This window comes from Uloborus diversus, chromosome 9 (assembly GCF_026930045.1).
Source record: "Uloborus diversus isolate 005 chromosome 9, Udiv.v.3.1, whole genome shotgun sequence".
In the NCBI taxonomy this organism is placed as follows: Eukaryota; Metazoa; Arthropoda; class Arachnida; order Araneae; family Uloboridae; genus Uloborus; species Uloborus diversus.
Genome location: NC_072739.1, coordinates 32,069,807 through 32,086,010, shown reverse-complemented (window position 1 = coordinate 32,086,010; position 16,204 = coordinate 32,069,807). Strand labels below are relative to the sequence as shown.

The 16,204-nt window shown below is 36.4% G+C and overlaps 1 protein-coding gene across 1 annotated transcript in view; it reads left to right on the top strand.

Annotated features, from left to right (window-relative positions):
* The window catches only part of LOC129230741 (integrator complex subunit 9-like), a 133,720-nt gene that overhangs the window by 79,369 nt on the left and 38,147 nt on the right, over positions 1-16,204 (top strand). Inside the window, 4 exon segments of the mRNA XM_054865167.1 lie at positions 4,851-4,937; positions 5,343-5,463; positions 7,005-7,094; positions 7,265-7,421. Of these exon segments, the coding sequence (XP_054721142.1) occupies positions 4,851-4,937; positions 5,343-5,463; positions 7,005-7,094; positions 7,265-7,421 (455 nt within the window).

Genomic DNA, 16,204 nt, shown 5'->3' with positions numbered 1-16,204 from the left:
TCCGGAACTGCTGCCCATGCAGTGGATACCCATTGCAGCATATCTTGGTGGGAGGGCGCTTTTAAGTTCCCCTTCTTGGTCCTTTCTTCTTTTTGGACATAATTTGCCACAGCTCCTTAAGCTTGGCCTTGAACGGCTTATTCCAGCAGACATCTGCTGGATGTAATAGGCTAGTACTGTCAGCAGGAATTAGGATCAGATTCGTATTCACGTTCGCAAGGGCTGCAGAGGCCTCCGATGTTTTGTGAATTGGCGCGCAATCCAAAATCAGTAGTCGTTTAACATTGTCTTCATCCACTCCCCACACTTTGCTGACCCAAAGCTCGAAGGTGGCGCCGTGCATTCAGCCGTTACTGGTTGCTGTAATGCGTACATTATCGGGAATGACGAGGCTGGACCACGCTTTGATGGGTATTTTTCCGGACGGTTCCTTCAGCACGCTAAGGGCTGGCATTTTGTGCCCCGAAGCACGAGCGCACAATGCAACTGTGAAACCCCGCTTCTTACATCCCGTATTCGTAATACGAATGGTTGATTCGCCTTGAGCGTTTGTTCGGCTGGTGGGCATGTCGAAGCGACACATTGTTTGGTCCATGTTCCTGATATTGTAATCGGTATAATCGAAAGTATCTCGTGATTTTTAACACAGTTTATGAAACGGGAAATTTCTTCTTTGAGGTCCTCGGGGGTTTTTTGGCGAGTCCGTGGTTCCCACTCGCATTGCAACATTAAATCTTTTTTTGAAGTTTGCAATGTATTGCGAAGTAGCTCTGAAGTTGTAAAGGCCGTGTTTGTTCTCAATTCTTACAGCTTGTTCGGCAAGCAGTTAGTGACGGCTCGCCCAGCTTCGCATTCTTTTTCTAAGAACTCAAACAGTTCTTTGTCCATTTCCTCGGACAGAGACTTGTGTCCACTGCCAATTTTTCGAATCTTTTTACTGCGCCCAAACTCATTCATTTCCAACATATCTTTCTTCTTGATCCATCTCGTACGCATTTTCGATCAAGCTGAAATTCAGTTACTGTTTTGTGCAGGGAAGATCCGTTGCGTTCATGCCAACACAAGATTTCCATTTTTTTTTCTACAGTGAAACTCCTATGAGACATTTTTATGTGCTAATGAAGAGCGAAGAGCTATGAAAGCGAGAGCGAATAAAGATAACTATAGCTGCAAGAGCGAGAAGAGAGAATAATAGCCACAGTGCAATTGCAACGATTTCGAGCTGAGTCACGTTACGCAAACGAAATGCTGCAGCGTTGACCTTGAGTTTAATACTGGTTTGGATGAATGGCAAACAGTTTCTCCATATGTTGATTTGTGCGAGCCAACACATGACAACCATTCAGGCTGAAATCAAAAGAACATCTGCTAAAAGAGAAGCGTTGCCAGATTCGATAATAGAAAACTTCTCGGAAAATAGTAAGTGGCTTGGCGCCAGTGCCGCCACAGAATCCCACTTTCCGAAAAAAAGAAAAAAATATATTTAATTTTTTAAGACACGAAGTCCTGGTACCTAGCCGGGAAATGCACCCACCGACCAGTACATGTAACCAAAGGAGATTTTTTGGGCAAAGGAAGTTGCAAAGTTTCCGGAGGGTTGGGGAGTGATATGTCGACACCAGAAGAGACAGTCCTTGTGTCAAGTCCACTCTCAGGAACATTCACATAGTCTGGCAAGAGATGAGCAGGTTTAAGTCTGTCAATAGAAACAGTCATCTTCTTGCCACCTTTTTCAATATCAAAAAAGTTTTGTTAGTAATTGAGATCACTTTGAAAGGACCTGCATATGGTTGTGACAGAGAGGGTTGGTGAGCATCCACTCTCAGAAAAACATGGGTACACACATCTAAATCTCGATAGACAAAAGTAGACTGAATCCTGCTCCAAGAAAAAATGGCTGGATAGCAAAGGTTTTCACCATAAACCATTTCCGCTGGAGAGCACTGGATATCCTCTTTAAACACTGCAAAGTCCGAGCAAAACTGCAGGCAATGCTGACATCCAGTGAATTGAGGTGTGACACTTAATGGCAGCCTTCGATGTCCAATGCCATCTTTTGATTGCGCCATTGGCCTGAGGATGGTTTTTTTTTTCTTGTTTTGTTTTTTTGATCCTGAGCACATTACATGAAAAATTCATGGCTGCAGAAATACATAAGTTTTGTAAAAGTACAAAAGTTTTGTAAAAGTACAAATGTTGAATCAGCTGGGCAAGTTAAGTAAAAATTAAGTACAAATGAAACTTACACACAAATACGTTCTATGACAATACAAAAAAAAAGAGAGAAAAAATAAAAATTCATTTATGAAGTTTGAAAAGATACTGAAATTATCATGTCAAATTAAAATATGTAAAGTGTAAAAAAACACAAAGGATACATATCTTAATACAGTAATCCTTTAATAATCCCTACACATTCAAGAGGTTTAGATTCCAAGATTCCCTAACGTTAAAATTTTCTCCCTAGAGTAAACACAAAGTTCTTGCAGAACTAAATAAAGTCTACTTTCATGTATGTCTACATAGATTTTCTAACATAGGCTTAAATTTATCTTTCTCTCAATGCAGCAAATTATTTAAAAATACTTTTCTAACAATTAAAGCAATTATTTGAAAACAAAATAATTCACTTTGTGGTTTGGCAGAATTTATGACACAAAACCCAAATGATGTTACAAATAAATTAGCTTCCATGAAACTACAAAATCAAGGGTGCCCATATAGGGAGTAAGAGGGGGGGCTTGGACCCCCCCCCCTTTAGAAATTAGAACTTTCTTGCTTTTGATACTTTTTTCTTTGCAAAACTGTAAAATAATTTCTTTGCCAGCCATTAATGAATAAATTATTAAAAATGTCAAATTTTAATGACTCTAATCTGTCCTAAAATCTGTTTCCATTTGTAAAATATCCTACTAAACCATGGTTAAAATATCTGAGCCCCCCCCCCCCCTACAATTTTGCATGCCCATGCTACAAATCAAATTGCATACTGTATCACAATTAAAATACCTTACCTACCCGGTGTATAATTATATTTTTATGTTGGAATTGGTCTCAACTTCTGGATTTGACTTAATTTCTGTTTGAAATTTGACTCCAGATCAGAAGGTTGCGTGTTCAGATCACGTCCGGGTCACCAGTTTGGCCGAATGGGTTGTTGGATGTGTTGGCAAAAGCCATTTTTTGGTTCTTGGACAGATTCGTAAAAAAATTGAATATATTTTAAATTGTTTAAAACTTACCTGTAAATTCAAACCTATCCGAGAAAAATAGATTTCCGGTCTTAAAAGACGTAAATATCCGGCGAAAGTATAGAAATCCTCAGTGACTAAACACCCAACAAGTCGATCACGTGTTTCGCCCATCGGCAGACGTGACGTCAGGCCTCAGGAGTTGAGGATCTTTCTGCTGGTAGCAGTCAAAAAAAAAAGATAAGTTAAAATAGCAACAGTTAAAATATTAACTGTGTTTTGAGTTGCTTTAAGATGCAACAGATGCAAATTTTGATTATGTTACGTCATTGCGTGGGGGTAACTGAGATGGTTTAAATAGAAAGTCAATCAATTGATCTCTTATGATTTGCTTCCGTTCTGCAGACGGTTTGTTTTGATGTGAGCATGTGAGCTCTGGTTGATTTGTCCACGCAGGGGACGTGGAAGTTTATTAAAGAAATGTAAAATTAAAATTCGTTTTGCCAGCTAGAAGTGCAGGTTAAGTTCTAAAACAGTACCCTATGTTTGGAAGGCGGTTTTGTAAAATTAAAATTTAGAAAGAAACAGTTGAAGTTTTGAGAATTAGGCTTAACAGGACTGGAAGATCCGAAGCTGCTCATCCTAGGTTCCGAGCTGGTCGGACCGTACGGGTTCAGTGTGGGGTGAGGCATCTCTCAGACTGCGTGTCCCCTATTAGGGTGAGGTGACCTCTAATAGACTGTGTGTCCTCTACTACTGAATGTTCTCCTGTTTGGCATGGAAACCAGGTAAATAATTTCCAGTGCTGCATATGGTGAGGAGTCCTCTACTGTGGCATGGGTGTATCTGGAATGCAGTGACCATTGACAGAGGATGGTCTGTCGTCCACGAGTGAACGTGTTTTTTTCAACTCAACAGTACATCCTATTGGTGGATGTGGCCTTCATGTTTTGTGTGTCAAGTGCTTGTGTGTGGACTCCCAGGGGTATGAACTTTTTCCTTTAGTTTTTCCTGGACAGTTCCAACAATGTGGCATTGTGTTTAGGGATGTTTTATTGAGGACGTTTTAGAACTAAAATTTAGAGAAAACGAATAATGTGATATTTCTTGTTGATGTATGTTGGGGGAAAATATTTAATTTGTTTATGGAGATTTGATTTTATGAATGTTGAATGTTTGTTTTTCCTATTTATACTTATACATATGTTTTGAATAAAATGTTATTTAAATTGAAATTCAGTTTCCATTGCTCATTTCTCCCGAACTTACCATTTCACATCCGTTGGTCCTTTTCCTGAGGGCCAACAGGATGGAGATTCACAAGGCGAGTCGGTAAATACGAGATAATCATTTAGCTTTATTATTTACATATTTACATAAGTTGATTTGCGCGAGTCAACGCATGACAACTGTTCACGCAGGAATCAAAACAACGTCTGCTAAAAGAGACTGCCAGATTCAAGAATAGAAAATTTCTCAGAAAATAGTGAGTGGCTTGGCGCCAGTGATGCCACACTTCTTTTACTAGTCAACAAAATTATTTCAGCAAATTATTGTTGTGGTATTGCTCTCTACTATAAACCAAAAATTTGTATGTGTTAGTTACATGATTTATATCCATTGCTATTTTCTTATAATTGACTTTTATGAATATTTTAGACAGTTTATGGAAGAACTTGTAACTTTAATCGAAAGGACACCAAAAATTCGAGCTGCTACTAGATGGAAACAAGCTCATGTTGTAAAGTAAGATTTTCCTTCTGTGTATCATAACATTTGATAAATTTGAACTTAATACTTTTTATTTTGTAGTATTTTCAACACTAAACAATTTTGTGTATTAATGTTGCGCAATTGTGGAGTATATCTTCCGAAAGCAAACATCTTTTAAATATCTTCGCAGCAGAATAAAATTAAATGGCATGAGAAAAAAATCTTCTTTATTTAATCCTTGCTTTCTTCCCACTATGCAATTACTTTTTCAATCACATTCCCCCTCAAGGAATAAGTGATTGCCCTATCTCAGCTCCCTTGCATCCTCACTTTATTATTAGTGTTTAGAAAATAATTTCTGTTTTAGAAAAAAACTTGCAAAAAGGTTTTTTTTTTTTTGTGTGTGTGTGTCATTTTAAAATACCCTTTATTTTATAGAAATTTGCTGCCTCCTTTAAGTGAAGCATTGAAACCCAGGTCTTGGAAGCAAGTCTATTCAATGAAAGAAGTTAACAGCAGTCTGTCAAAAGTTCAAGTTGTTGGTTTCTCACAAAAGCTGGTAAGGATCTTATTTACTTAAATGAAGGATTTGCACTTTTTTAATGAAACAAGTTTTATGAATAGAATAATAAGGTTCTTGTTTAAAATATCCATCAATAATTTAGAGGAATTTTGGTTATCTGCCTGAAATTGATGCTGACTACTTAACTATTATTGACAGCAAAGACTTCAAATATTTTATTTTTCAATTATTCTTTTGTGTTCTTTTATTTTGGTTTTCATCATGTGGGTCTTGCTAGCAACAAAAATACTTCTCTTTTTTTTTTTCTTTTCAAACCTTGAAATATTCAACAGATTTTAACTTCAACATTTTTGCATAATGTTAAAGATAACTATAATTAATTATCTTACATGGGATTTTTTTCTCTTTTAAAATGAACTGACACACTTTTAGTTAAAGCTTTATTAACCTTTTCTTTGTGACACTAGTAATAGCTGGAAAATTCCTTTTTAAAAACATTCATTAGGTTTAAGTTAAATAAATTCCTTTGTGCTAAAAAGTAAAATAAGAAATAGCAACGTCAAAAAGCCCAAATTGCAGATTACTGCACACGCATGTTTCGGCGTTAGAAAGAAGGCCTTTTTCAATGCACGTGTCTGTAGTAATCTGCAATATGTGCTTCTTGACTTTGTTATTTCTTATTTTATTCACTAGATTTGTTCATAAAGAAGTTATCAATGTGCTGTTTGATAGTCTCCAAAACAGTTTCCTGGCCTTTCAAAGAATTTTAAAGTGATCTGGAAATGCAAAAATGTGAGGGTGTCAGGTGAATATGAGGGTGACACAAAGCATCTCAGCGATACTTAGTAAGTTGTTGCCTGACATTCATTGCAATGTAGAACCAAACATTTCATTTTTTGAAAGCCATCGCTATGATGTTTGGTCAGTTATGGTCACCTTTCTTTGATGTTTGCTCTTAAACTGCAATTTGAGATATTGTTGGAATTAGCTGAAATATGTAATGTCTCAATAGATTGAGACAATGATTTTAGTAGTGTTTTAATAGTTAAAAATTTGCCTCTACTTCTGTTAAAGACACCTTTTTTGTTTTCAGAAAACTTGAAAGAAAACCCACTGTTAAAAGGGTAATTTGAAATAATTGGAAGTCAGACCTAAATTTATGTTCAGTTATTAATGTTTGCAAATCAATGTTGGTGTCTAGCAAGGGTTGGAAGTCTTTTTTGCCCTAAAAGGCTGACTTAATTTCAAGCAGCATTTAAAAGTGTTCCTGTTCTGTAAGTTTTATGGGTTAAAATTATTTATTTTTAAACATAATTTTGACAGCGGAGGGCCTATATTCCTCCCATATGCACTAAAACTAAATGAAATTTTAAATGAGTTGTATGAATGAATTAATTTCCTTATAATACTTAACATGAAAAAGTAAAACTTGTTTGCTTATCCTTATAAGAACTGAAGGCCTTTTTCTGCTTTCCTCGAGGTAACATTACTTATATCAATACATAATTTTTGAAATACGTTATTATTGTCATTAAAATTTATTTGAAGTTCGTATTTTGTGTTTTGTCTATTTCCAGGATGTGTTTGGTGCATTAAAAATATCAGCCGTTAGTTCTGGTTATTGTCTTGGTAGCTGTAATTGGATTATTTGGACGGCACATGAAAAGGTATTCTTTGTTTGTTTACTGTTCTTGAAAAATTTAGCAATGTATTTAATTATGTTCAACAATTTGTGTTGTGATATTAAAAGGAAATGAATGTGTTACATAGCATAGTTTTAGATAATTTTTATTTTGAAAGGGATCCAATAAATTGATTCTTTTAATTTCATTTTTAGATTGGTTACATTTCTGCTTCTTCAACATTAACCACCCATCCAAAACCAATGGAGCATTCGCATTTGAAAAATTTTAATGCTCTTATTCTGAATAGTTTGACTCAAACTCCTTTAGCTAATCCTGATAATATGCTTGGTGATTTATGTGTGACTGTGGGTAAGAGTTTTTATTATTATTATTATTAGTTCATCTGTTTGCCTATGATTTTAATTTTATATTTGAATATAAAATTAAAATCATATTGAATAAAAAAGCTCTTTTAAGAACTGGTGTATTTATTTTGTGTTTTTATGTGGCGCACTAGCAGTATCCATCCTGCTTTTCCTGTGGAAATATTGATGAAATTAAATTGTGTGTTTTTTAAAATTTAGCAGAATAGTTAATTAAGCAGATGCAAAATAACTTTCTCTTTAAAACCAATCAATTTTCCAAAGGAATAAAAATTATGTAAATGTGATTTAGTTACAAGAAATGTCAATGTGATTAAATTGACTTGTTAGCAAAATTCAAATGCATCTAATTCAAATTTTTAAAAAAAAAAAGAAAAAAAAAACATATTAATTTGCTTAAGTGTGTCCCAAAAATTTAGAGACAACTAGGTTTTCATTTTTTTACAAGTTAAAAAGAGAAGTAACGAATTCAAAACAGTTTAGAATTATAAATAATATCAGTATAATATTAATACTTGATTAAAAAAAAATACACAATCACAGAATTTCTGATAAAAATTTAAACTAAAATTTTACTGTCCCAAAAGTTTATAAACAAATCATTATTTACCTTTAATGTTCAAAATTTTAAGCAATTTTTTCTAATAACTTAAAAAATTTGATTAGGCATACTTCAAAACAGAGATTGAAGAACTTTTGGCTGCAACGAAAACCAACTGCGCTTAATTTGCAGTCTATGATCTTGAACTGTTGCAAACTTCCTCCTATTAGTGTATACATCTTGAGCTAATATTCCCCAGGGATTCGCTATTGGGTTTGGGCCAGGACTAAAGGCTGGCCATTCCTTAAGAGTTACTTGGTTTTGTGTAAACCCCATCATTGTAGAGTTAAACACATGAGTGGAGCAGTTGTCTTGTTGGAATTTCCATTGTTTCTCACCAAGCAATTTTCCAAATGGAAGTAACTGTTCTTCAAGCGTTTTTCTATAATCTTCGGAACATTGATGACCTTTCAGAAATGATATATTGGTTGTTCCATTGAAAGAGAATGCACTCCAAATCATGAGTGAACCTTCCCCTTGTTGTCTGCTGAGAAAAGTTCAAGGTTCCTTGCAAATATCGCCCCCCCGTGTCCGTTTACCTTGTCGTGGTGGGGGGGGCTTGCGGTGTGGTGAGTTCGGGGCGAGCTCTTGGGAGGAGTAGTGAACCCCCAGTTGCTCAAACAGAATATCGGCGGGAGGGGATTTTTTTCCCTTCCTTCCCTCATCACACTTACCAAATGCGGACGAAAACCCCTAAGCCAAGGTGTGTCAACCGTGCCTATGGCTGCGTGGTACCGGGGGTAGTCGGTGCCTCAAACGGGAGGCTTCAGGGATAGCAGGCGAACCCTGTCGTATGCAGCCTTACCTCTGTGTAGGGGGGCTACACAGGGGCTAGACCCCACTTTTCCCCCTAGTTCTCTGGTTTTTTTATGGATATAAACACAAAGAACACTTCTCCCCCTTGTGGGGAGCGTCAGACTGTATATTCGAACTTAGCAAAATTCTTTATCATAAAACGAAGCGACCCAAATTTAAATTTTACAAAAATATCTCCCTTTGTCATCAATAAAGCCTTAAGTCATCAGATAGGTGAATTTCAAACTGTTAAAAAATTACGAAATGGCGAACTTTTAGTCGAAATTAAAGATACCCAACAAGTTTCAAAAATAATGTCAATAAAACAAATTGGATCATACCTAGTCACTGTCTCAGAACATTCAACCCTAAATTTTTCACGCGGCATAATTTCTGAACCTGATCTTCTCTATACCTCAGAAAGTGAAATATTACAGGAAATGCAAGACCAACACGTGAGTGGAGTTAAGAGGATCTCCATCAAACGTAACGGCGAGATGGTAAACACGAAACACATTATTTTAACATTCAGTACACCCATCCTCCCGCATCGTGTTAAAGCCGGCTATCTCTCTTGTCCAGTTCGCCCCTATATTCCAAATCCGCTCCGGTGTTTCAAATGCCAGCGATTTGGACATTCAAAGCTTTCGTGCCGTGGTGCTGAAACCTGTGCCAGGTGTGCAGAGCCCGGTCACGATAGCAATAACTGCTCTAAAACATACAAATGCGTTAACTGTAAAGGGGATCACCCTTCATATTCCAGATCTTGCTCAAAATGGCTATCAGAAAAAGAAATCCAGGTTATTAAAACAACCCAAAAAATTTCTTATCCAGAAGCAAGAAAATTAGTCGACTCTCGCACACCCACAGTAGGAATTTCCTACTCTGCAGCAGTAAAAAAGATCTTAAAATCAGCAAGCACTCAGACAGAAACACAAACTGTTAATAATAACACTTCGCTAAACTCCACAACACAGACAAATAAACAAACCTCTTCCTCTAGCAGTAAAACCAATGTAAGTAAAACACAAACCAAAAAATCCACCAATGCAAATATAAATAACACTGCTGTTGAACCATCTAAGAAAACAGTCGAAAAAAAGAAAATTCTCGCACGCGCAAAACTTGGGGTATCCTCCAAACAGAGACCCCCAAAACATTACAATTTTAAAAAGGAGGACTTCTTGCTTACCAGCAAGAAGGTTAAACTAACAAAATCTCCTCCTCTTCCCTCTGACGAAGAAGTAGAGGACATTGAGTTTGAAGAAACTCCCCCAACCGATGATGAAGGTTGGGTGGAGGATCTTCCTGCCTCTTGATGTGCTTCTCTCTCTTTGGCCGTTTTTCTTTCTCTTTCTTCTTCATGGCCCTGAATATTCTCTCTTGGAACTGTCAGAGTTACTCGCATAATGTCACAGACATCAAGGATCTTGTCGAATACCACCAACCGGCCATATTTTGTCTGCAAGAAACATTTCTGTCCCCTGCTGATAGACCGAGGTTGAAAGGTTTTGACATATACCGCAAGGACTGCTTGTCAGGTGACCGTCGTTGTGGAGGAGTGGCATTGCTAATCGCTAATGATTATGCATCAAGCCAGCTCAATATCAACACATCCCTGCAAGCAGTAGCTGCGCGCGTTCACCTTCACTCGCTGTTTACAATCTGTTCTGTATATATTCCACCTTCTTACGATTTGAGAGGCGTGGAATTGCAAACACTTGTAGATCAACTTCCTCCCCCATTTATCCTCTTGGGGGATTTTAATGGCCATAATCCTCTCTGGGGGAGTCCAGACTCCAACAGTAGAGGTTTAACAATAGAAAATTTTATTGAAGACAATGATCTTTGCATCCTTAATAACGGTGAAAACACTTATTTTCATCTTTCTACCCAATCTTACCATGCCATCGATCTCGTAATATGCTCACCTTCTTTTCTGCCACGTTGGGATTTTCAGGTGGAGGGTGGTCTCTACTCCAGTGGCCACTTTCCGATCAGGATAACCTCTACTGGACGCTGCGGCCATCAGCAGCATCAGCAAGCTCGACTTCGCATTGATCGAGCTGATTGGGCAGCATTTACCCAGTTGGCAGAAATTAAATCAGAAGACGTAACTGATATTGATATCGATGTAGCGGTAAAGCGAGTAACCGACATTATCCTAAACGCAGCTAACGCTGCCATACCAAAAACCACTAAAGGCAGGATCAAGTTTCCTAAGCCTTGGTGGAACCTCTATTGTCAGGAGGCTCATAAGAAGCAAAAAAAGGCATGGAATACGTTTCGTCGTTATCCAACCACACAAAATCTCGTGGCACTTAAACGAGCTCGTGCTGAAGCTCGAAGGATTCGACGGAAGAGCCAGCGGGACTCGTGGCAGACCTATGTCAGCACAATCACGACGTCCACCCCATCAAAGACCGTATGGGGTAAAATAAAAAAAATCGTTGGCAACTATAATATATCTTGTGCACCCATTCTGAAGAATAACGGTCGTATTTTATCCGATCACAAAGAGGTGGCTGACTGCATGGGGACTTATTTGGCAGAAGTCTCCAGTGCAAATAACTATTGCTCAAAATTTTTAACCATCAAATCACGCAAAGAACAAAAAGTTCTAGATTTTAATTCAAACATTTTTAATCAATACAACACAAAATTCACCCTTCAAGAACTGAATGCTGCCTTACAAAAATCAAAAAACACATCCCCAGGTCCAGATGAAATTCACAATAGTATGTTAAAACATCTAAGCAGGCCCTCTTTAGAACATATTCTGCATCTTTACAATAGAATTTATTCGGAACACAGATTCCCAAAATCCTGGTGTCAAGCAACAGTAATTCCTATCCTTAAGCCCAATAAACCATCTGAAAAACCTGAGAGCTATAGACCTATAGCTCTCACTAGCTGCCTATGTAAAATAATGGAACGGATGGTCAACTCCAGGCTGATATACATTTTGGAGTCGCATCATCTGCTATCTCCATATCAAAGTGGATTCAGGCGTGGTAGATGCACAATAGACAACCTATTGCTTCTCGAAACATCAATAAGAGAAGCATTTCTCAAACGAAAACATCTCGTGAGCGTATTTTTTGACATTGAAAAAGCATATGACCGTACTTGGAGATATGGGATCCTTAAAACCCTGCACGAGTATGGGTTACGAGGTAATCTACCCATCTTTCTCTCTAATTTTCTTAGAGATCGAACTTTTCGCGTACGTGTCAAGTCTGTCTTGTCAGATGCCTTCATTCAAGAAGAAGGAGTTCCCCAGGGAAGTGTACTAAGCGTAACTCTTTTTATAATAGCAATCAACAACTTAATCGAACAACTGCCTCCCGCTGTCAAGGGTACCATGTTCGTTGATGACTTTCAAATTTCTTTCTCTTCATCGAGCATGAGTATCATTGAAAGACAACTTCAAATGGCTATTAACAAAGTAACACAATGGGCGGAGGAAAATGGCTTTACTTTCTCTGTTCAAAAAACTTTCTGTATCCACTTCTGCCGTAAAAGAGGTCTTCATCCTGATCCAACACTTCTCCTTAACAATCAACCAATAGCTGTAAAAGATCAAGGAAAATTCCTCGGTCTTACACTTGATAACAAACTCAAATTTATACCGCATATACAAGAGTTAAAAAAGAAATGTTTACTAAAATTAAATATCCTTAAAGTCTTATCGAACACTTCCTGGGGTGCTGATACAGAGTCTCTCTTAAGAATCTACAGGGCTCTAATACGCTCAAAACTTGATTATGGATGCCAAATTTATGGCTCCACGGCAAAAAGCTATCTGAAAGTTCTAGATCCAATCCACAATCAGGCACTGCGCATCTGCACAGGAGCTTTCCGAACCTCACCTATTAACAGTCTTTATATTCTTGCTCACGAACAATCTTTAAACAATAGACGCCTCAAACTTTCATTGAACTTCTATTTCAAAATAAAACCTTATACTGATCACCCTTTACACCTTCATATTTTTAATCCATCTAATGTTATCTTATTTCTTCACCGTCCTTCTGCAACCCCAACATTCGGGATCCGAATGCGCCGGGTGCTTTCAGATTTGCAACTGTCAGATTTTAATACTCTCAATACAATAAAACTGATTGAACCATGGTGTGAAGCAGTTCCATCTACCATCAATGACCTCGCTAAATTCTCTAAAGAGACTACCTCCAATACAGCCTACCAACAAATATTTTATGATACAAAATGCAAATACTCTGATTATCACGACATTTTCACTGACGGATCAAAAGCAAACGATCACGTCGGCTTTGCTGCAATAATAAATGGTCAAGTTACCGCTGAACAATCACACCCATCTTGCTCTGTTTTTACAGCAGAAATAAAAGCCATATTGATATCTCTACAATCAATAACCCATTCCGCTCACAAAAAGTGGGTGATATACACTGACTCAAAGAGTTCAGTGGAAGCAATCACCCACTGCAACAATAACAGCCATCCCATAGTCATTCAGTCTTATCATTTATACCAAAGTCTTACACAAAATAATTTTCATGTACTCTTTTGCTGGATCCCTGGTCACGTAGGCATTGCCGGCAATGAAGCCGCTGATTCAGCTGCCAAAGACGCAAATATCCTAGTTGATGACAGTGTCCCTTTAGTTGACATTAAAAACGCAATATCTGAATGTCTTAACACGCATTGGCAACGGACCTGGAATCTCGAAACACAAAACAAATTACATTCGATCCAGCCATCGACTAAAGGTTTCAAATCATTACAACTTTCCAGGAGAGAACAAGTTTCGTTAACTCGTCTTCGCATCGGCCATACCAGGTTCACCCATAAATACCTCTTATGCCGTGAACCAGCTCCGATTTGTATTAGATGTAAAGTCAACCAGACAGTGTTGCATATCTTATGCAACTGCCCAAATTTTAACCAAATACGTTTTAAATATTTTAATAATTTTAATCCATCTCTGAAAGAGTTACTGGGGGACCCACCCCATCCCAATATATACTCCTTCCTCCGGGAGATTGGCTTCTCCTTTTTAATTTAGTGGTCGTGTCGTCAAAATGTAATTTTATCCGTTTTTCTTGTTACTGAAGGTTCTTTGACAACCTATTGTTTCAAACCCTTTAATAAATTTTTTAATGTTTACAGGTTTTTTATCACTTGTTTTAAACTACTGTTGTCTATACCTTTCTCTCCAAAACATTTTTACTTTTATCATACCCTGATTTTTTATTTATGTATAAATTTTAAACTAAAAAATCGTTTGGCGCAGTATAGCCCTCAAGGGCTCTTGCGCCATTAAAAATAAGTAAACCAACCAACCTTGCAAATATCGTGCCAGTAATATGCCCAATCATCAGGACCATCTAAATTGAATTTCTTTTCATCACTAAAAAGAACACTTAACCATTCATTTGTCCCATTCATGTGATTTCGGTTCCACTGAACGTGAGCATCTTTATGCAGGTTTGTAAACTTCGGCTAACGACAAATTTTGAGATAAACAAGATATGCACTTGCCTGCAGTTGTCGATGTACTGTTGATTTTGACACTAGAAAGCTTACTTCTTTACAAACTGTGTTGGCAGGCTCTGGGTTGAAACTAATGTTTCCATCTCTCTGTCTTGTCGTTTAGTTATTTTCTTTGGTCTTCCAGAACAAAAGTTTGCTTCAAAACTATTATTTTTTGACAAAATTTGGTAAATACAGGGTGGCGACAGATCAGGGAAAAGTCAGGGAACTTTATTAATCAGGGAAAAGTCAGGGAAATATCAGGGAATTTTTAAAAAATAACAAAAAATCAGGGAAAATTGATTTTTTGAAGAAATTTTTTTTTTTTTTTTTTTGGTTTACAAAATTAAGTATTCTTAATTCCCAGCGCATTTTGTGCCAATTATCAGTTCAAAAAAAAAGTAAAATTAATGAGGTACGATTATACACTGCCGCATATTTGTGCATCTTTTTTCCTCAACGTCAAAGTATTGAATCTTACTTATTAACCACAGGATGAACTTCCTAAGATTGCTTTTGTGTCTGTTAGGTCGTTTATTTTAACTAGCTTGAAATTTCCTTTTACGCTTTCAATGCTACGTAAAATAAACAACCATACAGGCAAAGAGGAAGCCTTCAATTATGCCTTAGCTCCTTTGCCTTTATTCCATTGTCTCGAAGTAATTAGCGTACTATAATCACGATTTCAAGAAAAAAATCTTTGGTTTTTTGAATTAATACTATAAAAGCTTAAAAGTTATTACTTCTTCGCGTTTTTAATTTAATTGCTAAAATTGAACATTCAATTAAAAAACTTTGTTTTTGCCGTTATACTATTTGTTGTCACCGCAGATTATAAAGATTTTCTTTTCTTCAGACTTTAGTCATTCTTTAATTTTATAACCAAGTTGTATTCTTCTTTTATATATTTTGAAATTAATTAATTGCTTTTTTCCCCTTTTTTCCCCCTTGCATTCCAAAGTTGTTTGTTACAAAAGCAATCTAAGATTTTTTCTCGTTACATACTGAAATCATTTGAAAGAGTTAACTTGTGTACTTAAGAAAATATCTTTATTTTTTTATTGTTAAAATGCTGTATTCATTCATTAAAACATGTTCTTGATTAGACAAAAGCTCCCTATGAATGGTTGTCAAATGGTTTCATCTGTTTTGCATAAATATGTCAATTAATTATATAAGAATAACTACATTACTTCTATTCTTTCACTATTACTTGTTATTCTTGCAATAATTATTATACTGTTTGAAAACTTAGAACTAAAAAGTAATTGAAATTATTTTGAACTATCATAAATATACATGTTTTTAAAAGTAATTTTGATAGTTTCTTAAATTCTTATGCTAAGTGGTTTCTGGAAGTAAAGTTTTTTTTTTTTTTTTTTAAATTTTCTATAATCTTTCCATTGTATAAAAATTTAATATACTGTTTTGTAGGTCATTCCCAACCTCCCCCAAAAATTGTCCTTTTTTTTTTTAAACCATTTTATTAAAAAAAAGTAGCATCTTTTTAAAATATATCTTTAGTTCAACAACTTTACATAACTTAAAACGTTTAAAATACTGCATTTTATACAAACATACAATGGATTTCAAGTAAAGCAAAGAAAGAAAACCATTATCATTGGTAACGTAAATCAGGGAAATTTGCTGAACCTAATCGGGGAAATCAGGGAAAAGTCAGGGAACTTTTTTTCACAGTTCCTGTCGCCACCCTGAAATACCAGTCCTGCGATCAGTTTTACTTGCAATGCCAACCACTTTCCATCCACACCCTTTCAAACGATAGATTTGCAAAATTTCCTTTTTAGAGAACTGCACATTGCGGGGCATCTTGGCAACCGTTCAGAAACGGAAAC